The sequence below is a fragment of the Erinaceus europaeus genome, chromosome 4 (assembly GCF_950295315.1).
Source record: "Erinaceus europaeus chromosome 4, mEriEur2.1, whole genome shotgun sequence".
Lineage (NCBI taxonomy): Eukaryota > Metazoa > Chordata > Mammalia > Eulipotyphla > Erinaceidae > Erinaceus > Erinaceus europaeus.
In genome coordinates, this window is record NC_080165.1 from 58612650 (window position 1) to 58630408 (window position 17759).

Here is a 17759-nt window from a genome sequence, read left to right on the forward strand (position 1 = left end):
CAGGTGTCTTTCTCCCCTCTGTTTTCCCTCCTCTCTCCATTTCTCTGTCTTGTCTAACAACGACATCAATAACAACAACAATAGAGAACAAGAGGGGCGGGGCAGATGCGGGCGCGCCTGGTTAAGCACATGTATTACAATGCTTAAGGACCTGGGTTCGAGCCCTCCGTCCCCACCTGCAGGAGGAAAGCTTTAGGAGTGGTGAAGCAGGCCTGCAGGTGTCTCTCTGTCTCTCTCCCTATCACCCCCTTCCCTCTTGATTTCTGGCTGTCTCTATCCAATAAATAAAGATAATAAAAAAATTTAAATAAACAAGGACAACATGGTCCGGGATGTGGCACAGTGGATAAAGCATTGGACTCTCAAACAGGAGGTCCTGAGTTCAATCCCTGGCACACATGTACCAGGGTGATGCCTGGTTTATTCTCTCTCCTATGTTTCACATTAATAAATAAATAAAATCTTAAAAAATAAATAAACAAGGGCAACAAAAGGGAAAATAAATAGTTTTAAAAATTTTTAAAAAGAGCCCATGCCAAAGGGCAAATTTCTTTCTGTTTATATCTACATCTGTCTCAGGTTCTTTCTTGCCTGAGGTATTGAATAGAATAGTGAGATCCTTTCCATCTTTTATATTAAGATTGCAGTCTACCTAGAGGTCTAAGTCATTCATCTCTTTTTGTCTACATTTCTTTTTTTAATCATATTTATTATTATTATTACTTTTATTTTTACCAGAGCACTGCTCAGCTCTGGCTTATGGTGGTGCAGGGGCTTGAACCAGGGACCTTGGAGCCTCAGGCTTGAGGGTCTGTTTGCATAACCATTATGCCATCTACCCCCACCCTATGTCTACATTTCTGTTCTGGAAAATAAGGGGGTCAGTGTAAATGACTGCTAAAATCCTCTCCAACTAGCAAGTCAAGACTCTCTGACCCTGGACTATTCCGTGGCTCCCTGACCATGCCCAGCCTAATAGGACTCGTTAAAAAAAAAAAAAAAAAAGTAGGGGCCAGGAGGTAGTGCTCCTGATTGAGTGCTCATGTTACTATATGCAGGACCCTGGTTCAAGTCCCCAGTGCCCATCTGCAGGAGGGAAGCTTCATGAGTGATGAAGCAGTGCTACACGTGTCTGTCTTTTTCTCTCCTTATCTCACCCCCTCCCTCTAATTTCTCTCTGTTCTATCAAATAAAAAGAAAGGGGAAAAATCAGCCCATGAGGTGGCACAGTGGGCTTACAAAAGGATACTGCTCTGGCCTATGTCTCTCTCTTCTGTATCTCTCTCTCTTTTAAAGATGTATTTATCTATTATTGAGAGAGGGAGAGAGAAAGAAAGGGAACATAAGGGTATTATTCTAGTATATTTGATGTCAGGGATTGGATTCATGACTCCAGGCTTTGAGAGTCTAGTGTCTTATCCACTGCACCACCTCCCAGGCTATTTAGTTCTTGAGTTACAGAAGCCAGAGCTCCATTCAGGTATGTGCAATACCAGGGATTGAACCTAGCACACCTTGCACTTTACCAGCTGAGCCATTCCCCCAGTGTCAAATCAGACACTTTGTCAAGGCTTCATCAAACTCTTTCTCAGTACTGTTTATTAAGACCCTACTCAGTACTTTGTATGTGGCTCTAGGCGGATGGGGAGATTCATGTAGGCCGTGTACTATTACTACTAGAATCCAGGAGGGAGAGTCTGACTCTCTTCCTTCTCTACCCTCTTCCTGTAGCTGGAGGAGCAGCAGACTTTAGAGGAAGCCATCAGTGTGGCCACTGCTGCCATGCAGCAAGGAGCCGTGACCTTGGAGACCACAGAGTCGTAGAGTGGCTGCTGAGCCCACGAGGGCTGAGTCCCACACCGTGTTAGAAGAGATGCCATGCTGCATCCTTGCCTCTTTGGGCCCAGGCTATTGCTGACTTGTGGAAGGTGGCCATACAGGTCTCCAAGGGCAAGAAGGCAGCAAGAAATTGGCCTACGTGAAGGAGACAGAGCCCTGTCCAAGAAGAAGACTAAGCAGCTGGAATCAGGAGTAGATCATCCTCAGGAGCTCAGGAGGACAAACTAGATCACCAGCCTGCACTGGGGCATCCTCCTCTCCAAACCAACTGGGTACCCACTCTCCACCCACCAGATAACACCCTTCTGCCCTTAGCTCACTTCCCTTCTCGGGTGGCAGTTGGGACTGCTGGGGAATGGTCCTCCACTCTGACTAGTCACTGCTCATCAGGAAAGAGGGCAGACAGCTCTTCAACCCAGTCGGGGCAGAGCAGACCCAGCCCTGCTCCTCCCAGCAATAACCACCTCCACAGAAGCCAGCCAAGATGTCTGGCCACTTGATAGCAGGGACTTCCTGCTACCACAATCAGAATTGCTCAGGGGCTTGTGGCTGGAGAAAAAGTGCCCAGCCACCCCCACCACCACCCCTCACTCCCAGCTTTCCCCCAGTCTCTCTGGCAGAGAGGCAGGGAGTGGCCATGTATATACTCGAGATTGGGTTTGATTTTTTTTTTTTTTAATTTCATTTTGATATTTTTTTTTCCTGCTCTGGAAGGTGGTGGTAAACGGGTGAATGAATATTTAATAAAAGTTACAAGTTTCCATCTGGGTTCCTCCCTACCTCCTTTCCACAGTAGAGGAGCTAGTCAAATCAGACAAATTCTACTTATCCTCAGTGTGTTATTGGTGGGGCTGTCCTACTAGGGTCTATCGGTGGGAGGAAGTTCTGGTATAAGATAAGCCCTGAGGAACTGTCAGTGGCTTCCTGCCCATAGGTGTGTAGATGGTCTCTAGAGTGGCCAGAAAGGCCCAATGTGACCGTAACTTCTAAGTTCTGGTTGGATCTCAAACCTCAGGATAGTTGGGCTGGAAGAAGTGTGTGTGTATGTGTGTGTGTGTGTGTGTGTGTGTGTGTGTGTGTGTGTGTGTGATGTAGTCAGCACCTCCAGAACCCAGTCACCACCCCATCACATACTACATAGTCAGCTGTTCCATAGGAGCAGAGCTCTACATTGGAGGGGGGAGGGAGGTTTGTCAAGGTTATTGGGGATCTCTGATGTCTGTGAAGTTTTGTCTCTGATGTGCAAATTCTGGGGGGTGTTCACCTAGGTGTCTGTGTTACACTATGGAATTCCAAAACCGTAATAAGGATCCCCTGAAAAGTGTATGATAGGACCAGGCTAGCCCCAACCAGGAGGAAGGAATACAGGAGGTTCATGAGAACTCTAGATTTGGCCCCTTCTGAATGGAAGAACTGCAGGCATAAGGGGGTACCTTTTGTCCGCTGTCCACTATAATGAATGTGTCCTAAGTGCCTTCCTGTTACCCAGGAATGGAATCCTCCCCAGACCCACTAGTCCTCTCCTAGTATGTTTGGTAAGTTCTCTTTTACCCTTCCCACTGGCTTCTTGGAAGCAGAAGGAACTGCAGTATCTCAGGGAGAGGACTGTCAAGACCATCTCAATTGCCTGAACAGGCTCCTTCAGCCTCCCTGAGTACTCTTCCTGATAGATGTCCCAACCCTACGGGCATAGGATCTAAAAGAAAAACAAAAGCCAAAAAAACAAAACAAAACAAAACACAAACCTAATAGCATTGTGGAGGGTTTTGAGTGCTAAGCCTTCTGCTGCTAATATTCTTGAAAACCTCTCCACAAGGCTCACAAAATAACCTCAGGGTCTCAAGGGTCGGTGGGTCCCAGAGTGAACAGTCCTTCAACTGCATTTTAGAGCCAATGCCCAGAGGATGAGGAGGTGGCATGTCATGTGCTAAATCCTCCTGAAGTTCAGAGGAGCCTGGCCCAGTTCCTCCTCCAGCTTTTTATTGTTGCCTTTGTTTTCTCCCTCTTGGGAGGAGCCCCACCAGCACAGCAATGCTAAATGACACTAAAATGTTTCATCCGGGTTTATGCAGTGCTTTATATCCTTAGGACTCTATAAGCTTAGTATTCTTCCTGTTTTACCAACTGAGGATTAATTTATCCAGTGCTTCCCATCAGCTAAGTGTGGATTTAAGACAGAAGCCCTACTGTTGGACTCCAAAGTCAAGGTGGACTTTCTTTTTATCTCAGCAAACTTCCTTTGGGGATCCAGTAGACTTTAGATGGCTTTGGGATTAAGGAGATTTTTAAAGCGGCTCTAGTTCTTAGGGCTTGTTTCCCAGTTCCCATGCAAGGAATTGGCTGGCCGCTGAGCACAGTGCAACAGGCTGATTCCTGCCTGCACTGGGAGCCTGCGCAAGCAGGCAGGTGGAGCTCTCACTCCGCGCCATGGCCCTTCTGCGGTCTCTGCAGCCGTTGCATTTCCTGAAACCGGATCTTGGTGTCAGAGCCGCCCCCAGGCCGGGCGGGTGCCTCAGCCATGGCCCTTCGAAAGGAGCTGCTTAAGTCCATCTGGTATGCTTTCACAGCGCTGGACGTGGAGAAGAGCGGCAAGGTCTCCAAGTCTCAACTCAAGGTGAGGGACACGCGGTGGGGCCAGGGGAGGCCGGGATATGTACTCCATCAGCCTCTCCACCCTGGCTGATGCAGCCAGCCAGCCAGCCGGTAGGTTCAGGCCTTGGGGCAGGGGCAGGGGGTTCAGGGGCAACATGACCTAGCGGGTACTACTGCCCACTGTTCAGAGGCCACAGCAAGGCACTTACAGAGCCATCCCCCAGAGTCCTGCCCCCCTCGACTATTGGGAGGGTAAAAGGCATGATGGTGTGGTAAGGGCCACAGGCCAGGCTACATTCCTGCCTCTGTGATGAGCACACATGTCTCCCCAGAGTCAAGCTTGGGCAGGTACCCTACTCCTTCCTGCTGCTTCTGGCTTTGAAGAGAGACAGTTAGCTTGTATTTATCAGTTACTTCCTCCCAGAGCTGAGAGAAGCTTAAAGACTCACTGGGTTCCAAACCAGGCCAGCTCACTATCATCACTGGGCAGGAGAGAAGCTCCTCTGAACCCTGCCTCAGGTAGGACAGGGCTGGGAGGGAACGAAGACTGGAGTCCCCACTCTACTGCTGCTCAACTCCTCCTTCCCTTCCTCCATCACACACCAGACTGATAAATTTACCTCTGGATTAAGACTCAGGTAGGGGGTGGGGATAGATAGTATAATGGTTATACAGAGACTCTTATACCTGAGGCTCCAAAGTTCCAGGTTCAAACCCCAGCACTGCCATAAACCAGAGCTGAGCAGTGTTCTGGTAAATAAATAAATAAAATAAAAGCAAAAAAAAAAAAAATAAATAAAGTAGGGAAGGGATGGAATCTGAGACCCATGGGAAAGCCCATAGGTGATGGCCCTAAAATTCATAATCTGGCCTTGCATAGTTCCTGGAAGATCTGAAAGTTTCTTGTCCAGTCCTGGATTAGTGTTACCTTTCCCACTCTACTTAGTGGGGAAGAAGCAAGGTCTGAGACCATTGGAAGCAGGTAACTTCGGGAGAAAAGAAGAGCAGCATAGATATTTTCTGGGAGCCCACCATTCAGAGGGGTTCATTCATTCACTCTACAAATATGCATTCAGGAAGAGGCTTCAGATGTACTTTAGAAGACAAAAACAAAAACAACAGGGTTGGGGAAATAGCATAACGGTTATGCAAAGGACTTTCATGTCTGGGCCACCAAATCCTGAGTTCAATCCCCAGCACCACCTTAAACCAGAGATGTGCAGTGCTCTGGTAAAATAAAATTAAAAAAAAAGAAAGAAAGAAAGAAAGAAAACTTGTAGAGTGTGGGGACAGGTTGAGGTGGGGTAGGCTGGTATGCTGGGTTTCTTGGGGGGAATGAGGACACAGAAACTGGCCATCTTGCTGTCCACTCTCTCCCCAACTTCCCATTTGCCAAGTTGAACTGATTGTTTTCCTGGCATGAAATGAGGGAGCCCTAGATTCCTTCTGTCTCCTCAAAGTCCCAAAAGATGGATGCAATCTAAAGGAAACCATTATTTATTTATTTTATAGTTGAGAGAGCAGAGCAGAGCACAGCACCTCTCTGGGATATGCAGTACCAGGTCTGAACAGAAAGCTTTCAGTGTGTAATACAGGCACTCTTCCCACTGAGTCACCTCCTCCTGCTGCAGAAACTTTCATTCTTAGTTGACCAAATTAGAATGTGGCTAGGAACCTGATAGAAATAAATGGGGTAGGAAGGAGAGTCATTATCCTCTAAACACACAACAGCTCCTTTGTTAAACATGGACACAATGAATTTAGAGTCCCAAAATAATCTCACCCTACAAAGATCCTTTAGTCAGACTTGTGAACATCCAGTAAGTAATTTTTGACTCTCTTAGGAAAAAGACTACCACCTCAGGTCACCTTGGGGGGAACCTTTAGTTGGCAGATCCTTCTTCTTTACTTGAATCCTTTCATTACAGATCATGTCATCTAGTTGGATTTTTAGCTTAGATCAGAGAAAAACCAGGACATCCAAAAATCTACCCCTGCAGAACCTCTATGCCCCACAGGTACTTCCTACTTTGACCCTTTAATATTTAACAGGAATAATCCCAACCTCCATACTTTATTGTGTCCAAAATACCATATCCCAAGTCTCCATGACCTGTGTTTCCTGTGACTTCTCCATGCTCTTTATGAGACAAGCACAGCCCTCAGGTGGTTCCCCTTTTCCTAATGTCATCACTCTTATCTTGAGCCTCTGTCTATCTTACCTCTAACTTAGCCCCAAGGCCTGCTCCCTACCCCACCCAAGTTGAGTATTTGCAGGGAAGATTCCATGGGGAGCTTGCATACTTAAACTCTCTGCTATTTTTGTACAACATCATAGTTCAAATTGAGTCCCCTGCCAACAGCCTCTCTGGTCATATAGACTATGACTCTGATTTCTTCTCAGTTGAAAACAATTTTTGTCCTTTCTGAGAATCTGAGTTAACTGTGGGAGTCTCAGACCTGGTGGTGGGTGGAACAAAAATGACCAAGGCCCTTGTCATAATAGGAAACAGTAATGAAGGCAATTTTCCCCCAAGCACACAGTGATGGATATTAGACTAGGAGGGAGGAAGTAGTGGTAGTATTGGGGGTGGGGCTACCGGAAAAGCAGAGAGCAATAGAGAAGTGGTCAGAAAGCAGAGGAAGAAGCAGACAAAATGAACAAGACCTGTCTTCTTCTCTATAAAGACTTAGGGCAAGGGATAAGATCTTGAGTTTAGTCAGTGCTCACTAAAAGTATCCCTGATCTTGGGGTCATTGGTTGGGACCAGACAGGAAAACTACCAGCCTAGAGCAAGCTGTTGATATGTCTATATGACAGTCACTTCTCACTTAATGTGTTGGTAGAAGGACAGCCCACCAACCGTCTAGGCAAATACATGAAGAAACCAGAGGGAGAAGGAAGAACAGCAAGTCCTCAGAAAAGCAGCCCAGGGAGTCAAGATGATTTTCTGTAGAAAAGAGAAGACCCGAGGGGAAAATCAAATGCATTTCCTGCTTTTTGAATTCTTGTAAAAAGTACAATGACCTTTTGCTAATTGGGTTGAGAACAATAAAATAGATCAATAGGAATGGCACTTATTTTTTAAAGACTTTATTTGTTTATTTATTTATTCATTAGAAAGAAAGGATGAGAGATCCAGAACATCACTCTGGCACATGCAATGCTGGTGATCAAACTCAGGATCCCATGCTTAACAGTCCAATGCCACTGTACCACCTCCCTAGTCACTAGGAATGACACTTCTGTTCAAGTAGGTTTTAGGCTGAATACAAAATTTCTCAGAAGTTGAGGACTATAGTTGTCTTCAAGGTCTATAGGAAAGTTCTTTAGAGAACTTTAGAGTAGATAGCCTGACAGAGGTCCTCCAAGGAGGAAACCCTTGGGAATGGGGTATTCCTAATGGTGGTCCTACCTTTTCTTGAATAAGCAGTTTTGGTTTTAGGTCTCCTAGAGAATCAGCTGAGAATTTGACCTCCTGCCTGACTGCCAGGCCTGGGGTGATGGAGCTGGAGTTAGCAATATAGAGGAGGCAATGTGTCTTTAGGAGTTTAGGGGGTGGTAAATTGGGCTGGGGAGATGGTGTAGTGGTTATGTAAAATGTCTTTCACACCAGAGGCACCAAAGGTCTTAGGTTCAAAATAAACCAGACTAGGGGTAGATAGTATAATGGTTATGCGAAGAGACTCTCATGCCTGAGACTCAGGTTCAATCCCCTGCACCACCACAAACCAGAGCTGAGCCTTGCTCTGCTCTAGTAAAATAAATAAATGTAAAGCAAAATAAGCCAGACGTTGGAGGTGGTCGGGTAGGAAGACAAAAAAAAAAGGAAGAAACAAGTTTACCATTGCCTTTGATTAGAAGGAGCACTGGGAAGTCCGCAAGGGCAACCTGGAGTCTTTCCTTCTTGTCTTGGCCTTGTCAGTTCTGGAGCCCCCACTTGGCTCCTTGTGCAGCCCTGGAATCTCTTGCCTACTCAGAGTCTCTGGGCTTCAGGTTCTGCCTACTCTAGAGAAGGACAATTCTCTCTTTAGTGGAAAGGGAGTCAAGAACAACTCAATTCAGAATTTTGTTGACTGGGATCATCAGCTTTGCCCTGATACCCAACTGTTGCTGCTCTCAGACTCAGGCAATGGAGGGTGGTATAAAGCTGTGCAGAGATACAGTCAGAGCCACATGGGCTTAGACTTATGATGTTCCCCAACTGCATAACCTTGGGCAAGTCACTACTCATCTTTCAACCTCCAGTTTCTCATCTGTAAAGCCAAAGGGTTGAACTGAGAGGTCACCAAGCAATCCAAGTAACCTACAAAAAGAATGTTTTTTTTAAAATAAATTATCTCAGATATGAGGTACTAGAGGTTCCTGGTTCAAACCCCAGCACCACCAGAAGCCAGAGTTTAACAGAGCCTCGGAAAAACAAAAACAAACACTTTTAGGGGACTGGGTGGTAGCACACCAGATTGAGTGAACATATCATGATGCACAGGTTTCTGGGTTCAAGCTCCCAGTCCTTATCTGCAGGGGTTGGGGGCTGAGAGCTTCACAAGCAGTGGAGCAATGCTACAGAGTTTCTCTCTCCTCTTCTCTATGTCCCCTTCCCTCTCAATTTCTTTCTGACTCTACCAGATAAAAAATTATATTATATATATATATATTTTTAATTTAATTGAGATTTAATTTAATTAATTTAATTTTTCCTTTTGTTGCCCTTGTGTTTGTTGTTGTTATTATTATTGTTGTTATTGATATCATTGTTGTTGGATAATGAGAAATGGAGAGAGGAGGGGAAGACAGAGAGGGAGAGAGAAAGACAGATACCTGCAGACCTGCTTCACTGCCTATGAAGCGACTCCCCTGCAGGTAGTGAGCTGGGGGCTCAAACTGGGATCCTGAGGCTGGTCCTTGCGCTTCACACCATGTGTGCTTAACCTGCTGTGCTACCGCTGGACTCCCCCTTTTTTTTTTTTTTTACCAGAGCACTAATCAGCTCTGGTTTATGGTGGTGCATGATTGAACTTAGGAATTTGGAGCCTCAGGCATGAGAGTCTCTTTGCATAACTATTTTGCTATCTACCCCTTCCCCAGATAAATTTAAAATATATATATCTCAGGTGAACTTGATCTGTGAAGCAACCCATCCCACATTTTGTTTTGTTTACCAGACCACTGCTCAGTTTTGGCTTATAATAGTAATGGGATTTGAACCTGGGACCTCGGGGACTTAAAGCATGAAAGTCTATTGTACTACCATTGGCACTATCTCCCTGGCCTTAGTTTTCTAGTGAGGTACTTTAGTTTATAAGACTGTTGCCACAAGGATTATTGCTGTGGTTTAGTACCTGCATGATGACTCCACCACTCTTGGTGGCCTTCTCTTTCCTTTTATTTGATAGAAAAAGAGAAAATAGGGAGGGAGGGAGGGAGAGGGGAAGAGAGGGAGAGAGAGAGAGAGACAGAGAAAGGGAGAGAGAGAGAGAGAGAGATGCAGACCTGCTCTACTACTCATGAAACTTCCCCTTCCCTACAGGTGGAGATCAAGGGCCTAAACCCAGGTTCTTGCACATGGTGATGTGTGTGTGTCACCACCCAGCCCCTACAATACTATGTTTTATGGGTAAAGTTTCACACCTCTCCATGATGTATTGGCACACCATACTCACCACCAAAGTACTGATACTCCTGCAGCAAAACCACATTGGGTGAAGTCCCCTTCCACCCTTATAATTCTTTCCCATAGAACTGCCTTTACTTTTATGCTGACACCCAACCCCCCCTTACTCTCAGTAGGTACATACTTAATCGAGAACTCCCACCTTCGAAAGATCCCCATACTCTTCTGATAGTAGTTAAACATTAGTGCCCAAAGTTTAAGAAAACACATCCTTAAAAGACTGCCGGGCTTGCGTCGCGGGAGAGAGACCAGGAACTTGTGGCGACGTGGTAGTACATTTCTTTATTCATGCGGGAGCCCCAGAGTCGGGTGTGAGCACAGCAGGTTAAGCTACATGGCACCAAACTGCAATGGCCAGCGTCCGCCTCCCTGTCTGCATGCCTGCCCTCCTCCAGGTCAGGACACGGAAAAAGAGAGAAACCAGACACAGAAGTGACTTTCATAGGATAAAACCAGAAGTGGCAAGTCGGAAATGGAAATGGCTAGGAAAAGGGGGCGGAGAAAAGAAAAAGGCACGTTGGGAACTTCCTTAGCAACTGTTGCAATGGTTTTAACTGGTGGGATTAATGTTCCCTGCAAGCAGGGCGGGTCTCGAGGTAGAAAGAAGACAGATCAAAGGAATGAATGAGGAATCTTTCAGGCAAAACAGTGATTATGTAAATAGGCCATAGTATCAACAACACAGGATGGGGGGGGCTGGCTTAATGTCTGACATCTCCCCCTTTCTTTTAATCTAATGGCCATAGTATCAGGAATGCAGGGTGCTTTGTGAGACAGGGAGTCTGATAGGATGAGGCACACCTTTGGGGTTACTGCTGTTCCTCCTTGCTCAGCCTCTCAATAGAGAGAAAGACTAACAGGATAGACGCACCCCTCAGGTTCAAACCCTGCCAAGCTCAACCACATCCTCACAATTTCCCAACATCTCCCTCTTTCTTAATGGCCATATATAAATGGGTCAATGTCTGTAAAAGACTCCATTTCTGTCAGGAAATAGCAGTGTAGGGGTGAACAGAAACCTTTGGGGCAGAAACCTGAATGATATCGTGCAGGTGTTTTTAAAAGAACTGGAATAAGACAGGGAGTGATAAGAGTAGCAAGGGACAGCGTGAGACTGAAGAGAGGCCTGGTAGGCGGAGAAGGTGGGGCCTAACGGTGAAGGGGCGTCTCCTGCCGACAAAGGGCAGGGCCTACAGGCGAGGGTGTGTGTATATATATTTTTTCATTTACCAGAGCATTGCTCAGCACTGGTAGTACCAGGAATTGATCCTCGGCTGACCCAGTGTCTATATGTTTTAAAAGAATCACTTATCCTCAGTCCCCATCTACTGGGGGGGGGGGGGGGGATTTCATGAGAGGTGAAGCAGAGCTGCAGGTGTCTCTTTTTCTCTCCCCCTCCCTATCTCCCCTTCTCCTCTAAATATCTCTGTCCTATCAATTAAATAAACAAATAAATGTTTTAAAGAATCACTTAGCACCTAGATACATTAAAATACTAAATGTCTTCTAGGAAAGAGATTATCCACCCTCTCTGCAGTTGTTGCTTGAGCTTTTATGGACTCCCAAAGCCCCTGTATTGGTTCCTCCTGAAGGCTGGGAACTACAAAACCATGGGCCAGACACCCATATCTATCCTTGCACTGGAGTTTCTAGTGGACTGCAAGCCTCGAGTGTAGAACCAGTTGCCCACATGCCTCCAGAGGAAACAGTGAATAGATGAACTCTATCAAATGTCAGTGGTTGCTAACCCAGAGGTCAGAGGCTTATTGGGTGGGTGGAAGAGGCAGTAGGAGTCTTCAATAAGGGAGTCCAAATGGCAGCTTGTGAAAACTAGACACCTGGACTCCACCCCTGGAAAGTCTGAGTCAGTAGGTCTGGGTGGGCCCCAGCATATTTCAGTTTCACCCACTCCCCAGGTGATTCTGATGCTCAGCCTGCACTCAGCCTGATACACAGCCTGAGCCTGCTGTGTAGCACAGAGATCAAAAGCAGAGTTTGAGAGGCCTACCTTGGGCAAGACACTTCACTTCTCCGAGCCTTAATTTCCTTGTCATTAAACCGAGGATAATGAATCCCTGCCTGAGGCTTGATTGAAATCAGCAGGTGAGCCCCTGTGCTTACTGGTCTCCACCCCTACCATTTCCTTTCCAGCCTGGCCCTTCTCTGGCCACACCCTCCCCCACCCCCACCCTTACCCAGGCACAGGAAGCCTGGCAGCCTGAGGTCTACCGAGCTCTCTGGGGAGAGACGTCAAGCTCAAGTGTCTGGAACCTTTTATTCTTCTTTGTCCTGACACTTGACAGCTCAGAGATGTCTGCCTAGCACAAAAATACAGCCATGGGGAAAGGTCTAAGAGGACAGTGTGGGTGAATTAGCCAAGGACAACAGCTCAGATAACTTGAGTTGTTAAGTGTAAGGTCTATCCTGGGGGTGGTGTAGGAGTGTGTTCCGAATACATTATCTCCTTGAACTGGCTTTTATTAATATATATATATATATATATATATATATATATATATATATATATATATTAGTATCTTATTGGTTAGAGACAGACAGAAATCAAGAGAGAAAGGGGAACTAGAGAAGGAAAGAGGGAGAAGAGACCCTTGTAGCACAACTTCACCACTTGTGAAGCTTCTTCCCACCTACCCACCCACCCACACAAACCTGCGAGTGAGGACCAGGGATGTGAACCCTGGTCCTTGTGCATGTTAAGGTGTGTGATCAACCAGGTACACCACCAACCAATCCCTGAACTGGCTTTTCTGAAATAGAAAAAAAGGCCCAGTGAAGTTAATTTGCCTGAGGCTTGATTGAAATCAGCAGGTGAGCCCCTGTGCTTACTGGTCTCCACCCCTACCATTTCCTTAATTCAGTCCATGTCTGTCAGACTTTCTTTTTTGTCTTCATCTCCTTGTTTAAGTTCATTCAACACTTACTGAGTGTGCATTATGTGCCAGGCCTAGTGATAATAACTATAATAACAAAACCCCCAATGTAGTTATCTGGGGTGTTGCACAGTGGATAGGCTTTAGACTCTTACTTATGAGGTTTAAAGTTCAGTCCTTGGCAACAGATATGCCAGATTGATGCTGATTCTCTCTCTTTCATGTTAAATTATTTTTAAAATCCCCAGGGGCTACCAGGTAGTCACATACTTGGTAGAACACACACATTCCCATTTGCAGGGGCCAGAGCTCAAGCCCCTGGTTCCCACCTATGGGAGGGGGCTTCATGAGTGGTAAATCAGGGCTGCAAGTGTCTCTCTCTTCTCTTTTTTTTCCTCCAGGGTTATCACTGGGGCTTGGTGCAAGCACTATGAATCCACTGCTCCTGGAGGCCATTTTTTTTTTTTTCCATTTTATTGGATAGGAGAGAAAGAAATTGAGAAAGGATGGGAGATAGGGAGAGAGAAAGATAGACACCTGCAGACCTCTTCTGCAGCTGGGGGGCAGGGGGCTTGAACCTAGATCTTTGATTGCTTAGTACTATGTGCTCTTAACTGGGTATGCCACAACCAGGGAGGGGCCCCTGTCCCTCCGTCCCTCCTGGTGGCCATTTATTTTCATATTATTAAATAGGACCAAGATAAATTGAGAGGATGGAGAGATAGGGAGAAAAAAAGATAGATACCAGCAGACCTGTTTCACCACTTGTGAAGTGACACCACCCCCATGGGTGGGGAGCCAGGGCTCGAACCAGGATCTTGGTCCAGGTTCTTGCACTTGGTATTATGTGTACTTAACCTGGTGCACTTAACCCAGTGCACTACCGACTGACTCCTCCCTCCCCCTGCCTCTAAATTTCTTTATGTCTCTATTCAACGAATCAATAAATGTATTAGATTTTTTAATTTCCAATGTTGTGTTGACATCCTAGTCAAAGAACACAGATGATGAAAGTGAAAATATATATGATGAAAGATGGTAAATGGCATGAAGAGAAATAAAGCAGAAATAGGGTGGAGTAAGAGGGCTAGAGAACATGGTTGGTCCAGGAGGTGGCAGAGTGGATAAGCATTAGACTCTCAAACAAGAGGTCCTGAGTTCAATCCCTTAGCAGAACATGTGCCAGAGTGATATCTGGTTCTCTCTCTCTCATCCTATCCGTCTCATTAATAAATAAAATCTTGAAAGAAGGAGGAGGAGGAGGAGAAGGAAGAGGAGGAGGAGGAGGAGAAGGAAGAGGAGGAGGAGGAGGAGGAGAAGGAGGAGAAGAAGAAGGAGAAGAAGAAGGAGAAGGAGAAGGAGAAGGAGAAGAAGACTGTAGATTTAAATAACAGAGTAAGAGAAGCCCTCCCTGAGGTGATATCTAAGTAAAGATGGAGGAGAGGGTGTAAGCCATGCCTTTACCTGGGAGAAGAATGTTCCAGGCTGAATGAATAGCAAATGCAAAGGCCTTGAGGCAAGTATGTGCCGTGCCTGTCAAGAACACCCAAGTGACTAGAAAGAGGTGAAATGAGGTCAGAAGATATACAGCAGGCTAGTTTTGGATTTTACTCTGAGACGAAAGGGAAACCACTAGAAATTTTAAGGTAGATCCAAATCAATCAAAAACATGCATTGAACAAAGAACATATACTCAGTTCTGGAATCAGGGCTGAGTTTATAGTCTCTGCCCTCTATGTAGAACTCACAGGGATAGTAAAGCAACATTATTTTAGAATGACTTAATAATAGGTACAGCAACAACAGAGGTTAATAGCAACTTTGCTTTTTATCTCTGTTTTGTTTTTTTTTTATCATAAAAACAATGTGTCTTGGTCGTCTGGGAGATGGTGTAGTCGGGCGGTAGTGCAGCAGGTTAAGCACATGTGAAACAAAGCACAAGGCCCGACATAAGGATCCCATTTGAGCCCCCGGCTCCCCACCTTCAGGGGAGTTGCTTCACCGGTGGTGAAGCAAGTCTGCAGGTGTCTTTCTCTCCCCCTCTGTCTTACCCTCCTCTGTCCATTTTTCTCTGTCCTATCTAACAATGACATCAATAACAACAACAGGGGCTGGGTGGTGGCACACCTGGTTGAGTGCATGTATTACAATACGCAAGGACCTGGGTTCGAACCCCCGGTCCCTACCTGCAGGGGGAAAGCTTTATGAGTGCAGGGCTTTATAAAGCTTTATAAAGCAGGGCTGCAGGTGTCTCTCTATCTCTCTCCCTCTCTGTCACCCCCCTCCCTCTTGATTTCTGGCTGTCTCTATCCAATAAAAAAGATAATAATACATTTAAAAATTTTTTTAAAAATAACAACAACAATAAAACAAGGGCAACAAAAGGGAATAAATAAATATTAAAAAAAAAAAACATTGGTCTCTCAAGCAGGAGGTTCCAAGTTCAATCCCTGGCAGCACATGTACCAGAGTGATATCTAGTTCTTTCTCTTTCTCTCTCTCTCCTATCTTTCTTGTTAATTAAAAAATATATATATGTTTCTACTTGTAGAAAATCAGAGTGCAGAAGAATATGGGTTTTTTTTTTAGTTTTTATTTATTATTGCATAGAGACAGAGAAATTGTGAGGAGAAGATGAGGAGATAGAGAGAGAAAGAGAGACACCTGCAGCCCTGCTTCACCACTTGTGAAGCTTTCCCCCTGCAGGTGGGGACCAGGGCCTTGAACCTGGGTCCTTGTGCACTGCGATGTGTGCACTTAACCAGGTGTGCCACTACCTGGCCCCTCAGAAAAATATGTTAAAGTGAACTTCATTAAGTTTATATTTCATAAAAAGAAATTTATTTTTATTTTTTCATATTTATTTATTTTCCCTTTTTTGTTGCCCTTGTTTTTTATTGTTGTATTTATTATTGTTGTTGTTATTGATATCGTCGTTGCTATATAGGACAAAAGAAATGGAGAGAGGAAGGGAAGACAGAGAGGGGGAGAGAAAGATAGACACCTGCAGACCTGCTTCACTGCCCATGAATCAACTCCCCTGCAGGTGGGGAGCTGGGCCTCAAACCGGGATCCTTAATCCTTACACAGATCCTTGTGCTTTGTGCCAAGTGCATTTAACCCTACTGCCAGACTCCCCAAAATAAATTTATTTTATTTTTTTATTATTTATTCCCTTTGTTGCCCTTGTTGTTTTTTTATTGTTGTTGTTATTGATGTCATCATTGTAAGATAGGACAGAGAGAAATGGAGAGAGGCGGGGAAGACAGAGAAGAGGAGTAAAAGACACCTGCAGACCTGCTTCACCACCTGTGAAGCAACTCCCCTGCAGGTGGAGAGCTGGGGGCTCGAAACGGGATCCTTATACCAGCCCTTATGATTTGCGCCATGTGAACTTAACCTGCTGTGCTACTTCCCGACTCCCAGAATTTTTTTTTTAATATTTATTTATTTTCCCTTTTGCCCTTCTTTTTTATTGTTGTTGTAGTTATTGATGTCGTCGTTGTTAGATAGGACAGAGAGGGGGAGAGAAAGACACCTGCAGGCCTGCTTCACCACCTGTGAATCGACTCCCCTGCAGGTGGGGAGCCAGGGGCTCAAACTGGGATCCTTATGCTGGTCCTTGTGCTTTGCCCCATGTGTGCTTAACCCACTGCGCTACTGCCCGACCCCCCCAGAAATTTATTAAAAAAAACCATATTACTGGTTAAGATAAGTCAAAGGCAAAAGCAATGTTAAAGAGGATGAACCGTTTCTCTCCTCTCTGGGGAGCAGGGTGGGTGATAGCTGTTAACAGCTTACTAGAAAAAAAAATGGCTTGAGTGTTTTATCAACAGATTTTTTTTTTCTCTGTATACAAATAAACACATTAGTCTGAATCATATGAAATTGCTGGTGTTTTATCACTTTGACTTACTGAAATATAAGTCTGATATGGTTCAACCTAATCTTTTCACACATTTGCTTTACAAACATATCATTCTGTAGGTTTTTTTTCCTTCTGCAAATATATGAATCATATCTTTCCATGTCTGTTAATACAGATAAAATAAAAGTTATAAAAAAAAAACAGCACACAACCTTTTATTAAGCAATATACTCTGCACCAGATGCTGTGCTAAACTATTCATTCTGAAAAAACCCTGCTCTGTGGGGCGGATCCCATTATTTTGCTTACAAAGGGTGACAGGAATGTATTTGTTTATTTGTTTGTTTACTTATTGCCACCAGGGTTATCAATGGGGATTGTTACCTGCATGCTGAATCTACTGTTCTCAATGACCTTTTGTTCCTGGCAACCTTTGTGTGTGTGTATGTGTGTGTGTTATCATAGAGACAAGAAGTAGGGCAAGAGGAGGGAGAAAGAGACATCTGGAGCTTGTTGTATCTGCTTGTGAAGCTTCCCCTGCAGGACACCCGCCATGGGCTCAAAGCTGGGTCTCTGGGCATGGTAGCTTGTGTGCTTTACTGGTTGTGCCACTGTCTGCCCCCCATCTAAGGTCTTAAAGAAGTTACATCACTTGCCCACAAGTGCACAGGAGGTAACAGTAAATCTTTCTCAACTACACCTAGGTTTGCCTGTCCTTTCCTGAAGGAGCCTCATGCTTGCTGTTTGAATCTTCATATGGTGCTTCAATAGACATTCTTGTGCTCTGTGCCCTTGTACATCTATCTTATCGGCTGAATCACACAAATGCCAGGACAAAGGTTATGTCCAATTTTAAGTTTGATGGATTCCTTCTCTCTGAGAAGACTAGCAATT

At 45.1% G+C, this 17759-nt stretch overlaps 1 protein-coding gene across 5 annotated transcripts in view; it reads left to right on the forward strand.

Annotated features, from left to right (window-relative positions):
• ZNF76 (zinc finger protein 76) overlaps window positions 1–2600 on the forward strand; it is a 45530-nt gene extending 42930 nt beyond the window's left edge. For all 5 annotated transcript variants that reach the window (XM_016192414.2, XM_060189663.1, XM_007532792.3 and 2 more), the window contains one exon: window positions 1732–2600. In XM_016192414.2, coding sequence (XP_016047900.1) covers window positions 1732–1824 — 93 coding nt within the window. In that variant the 3' untranslated portion in view covers window positions 1825–2600. The remainder of the gene's footprint in view (window positions 1–1731) is intronic.
• The last annotated feature ends 15159 nt before the right edge of the window (window positions 2601–17759 follow it).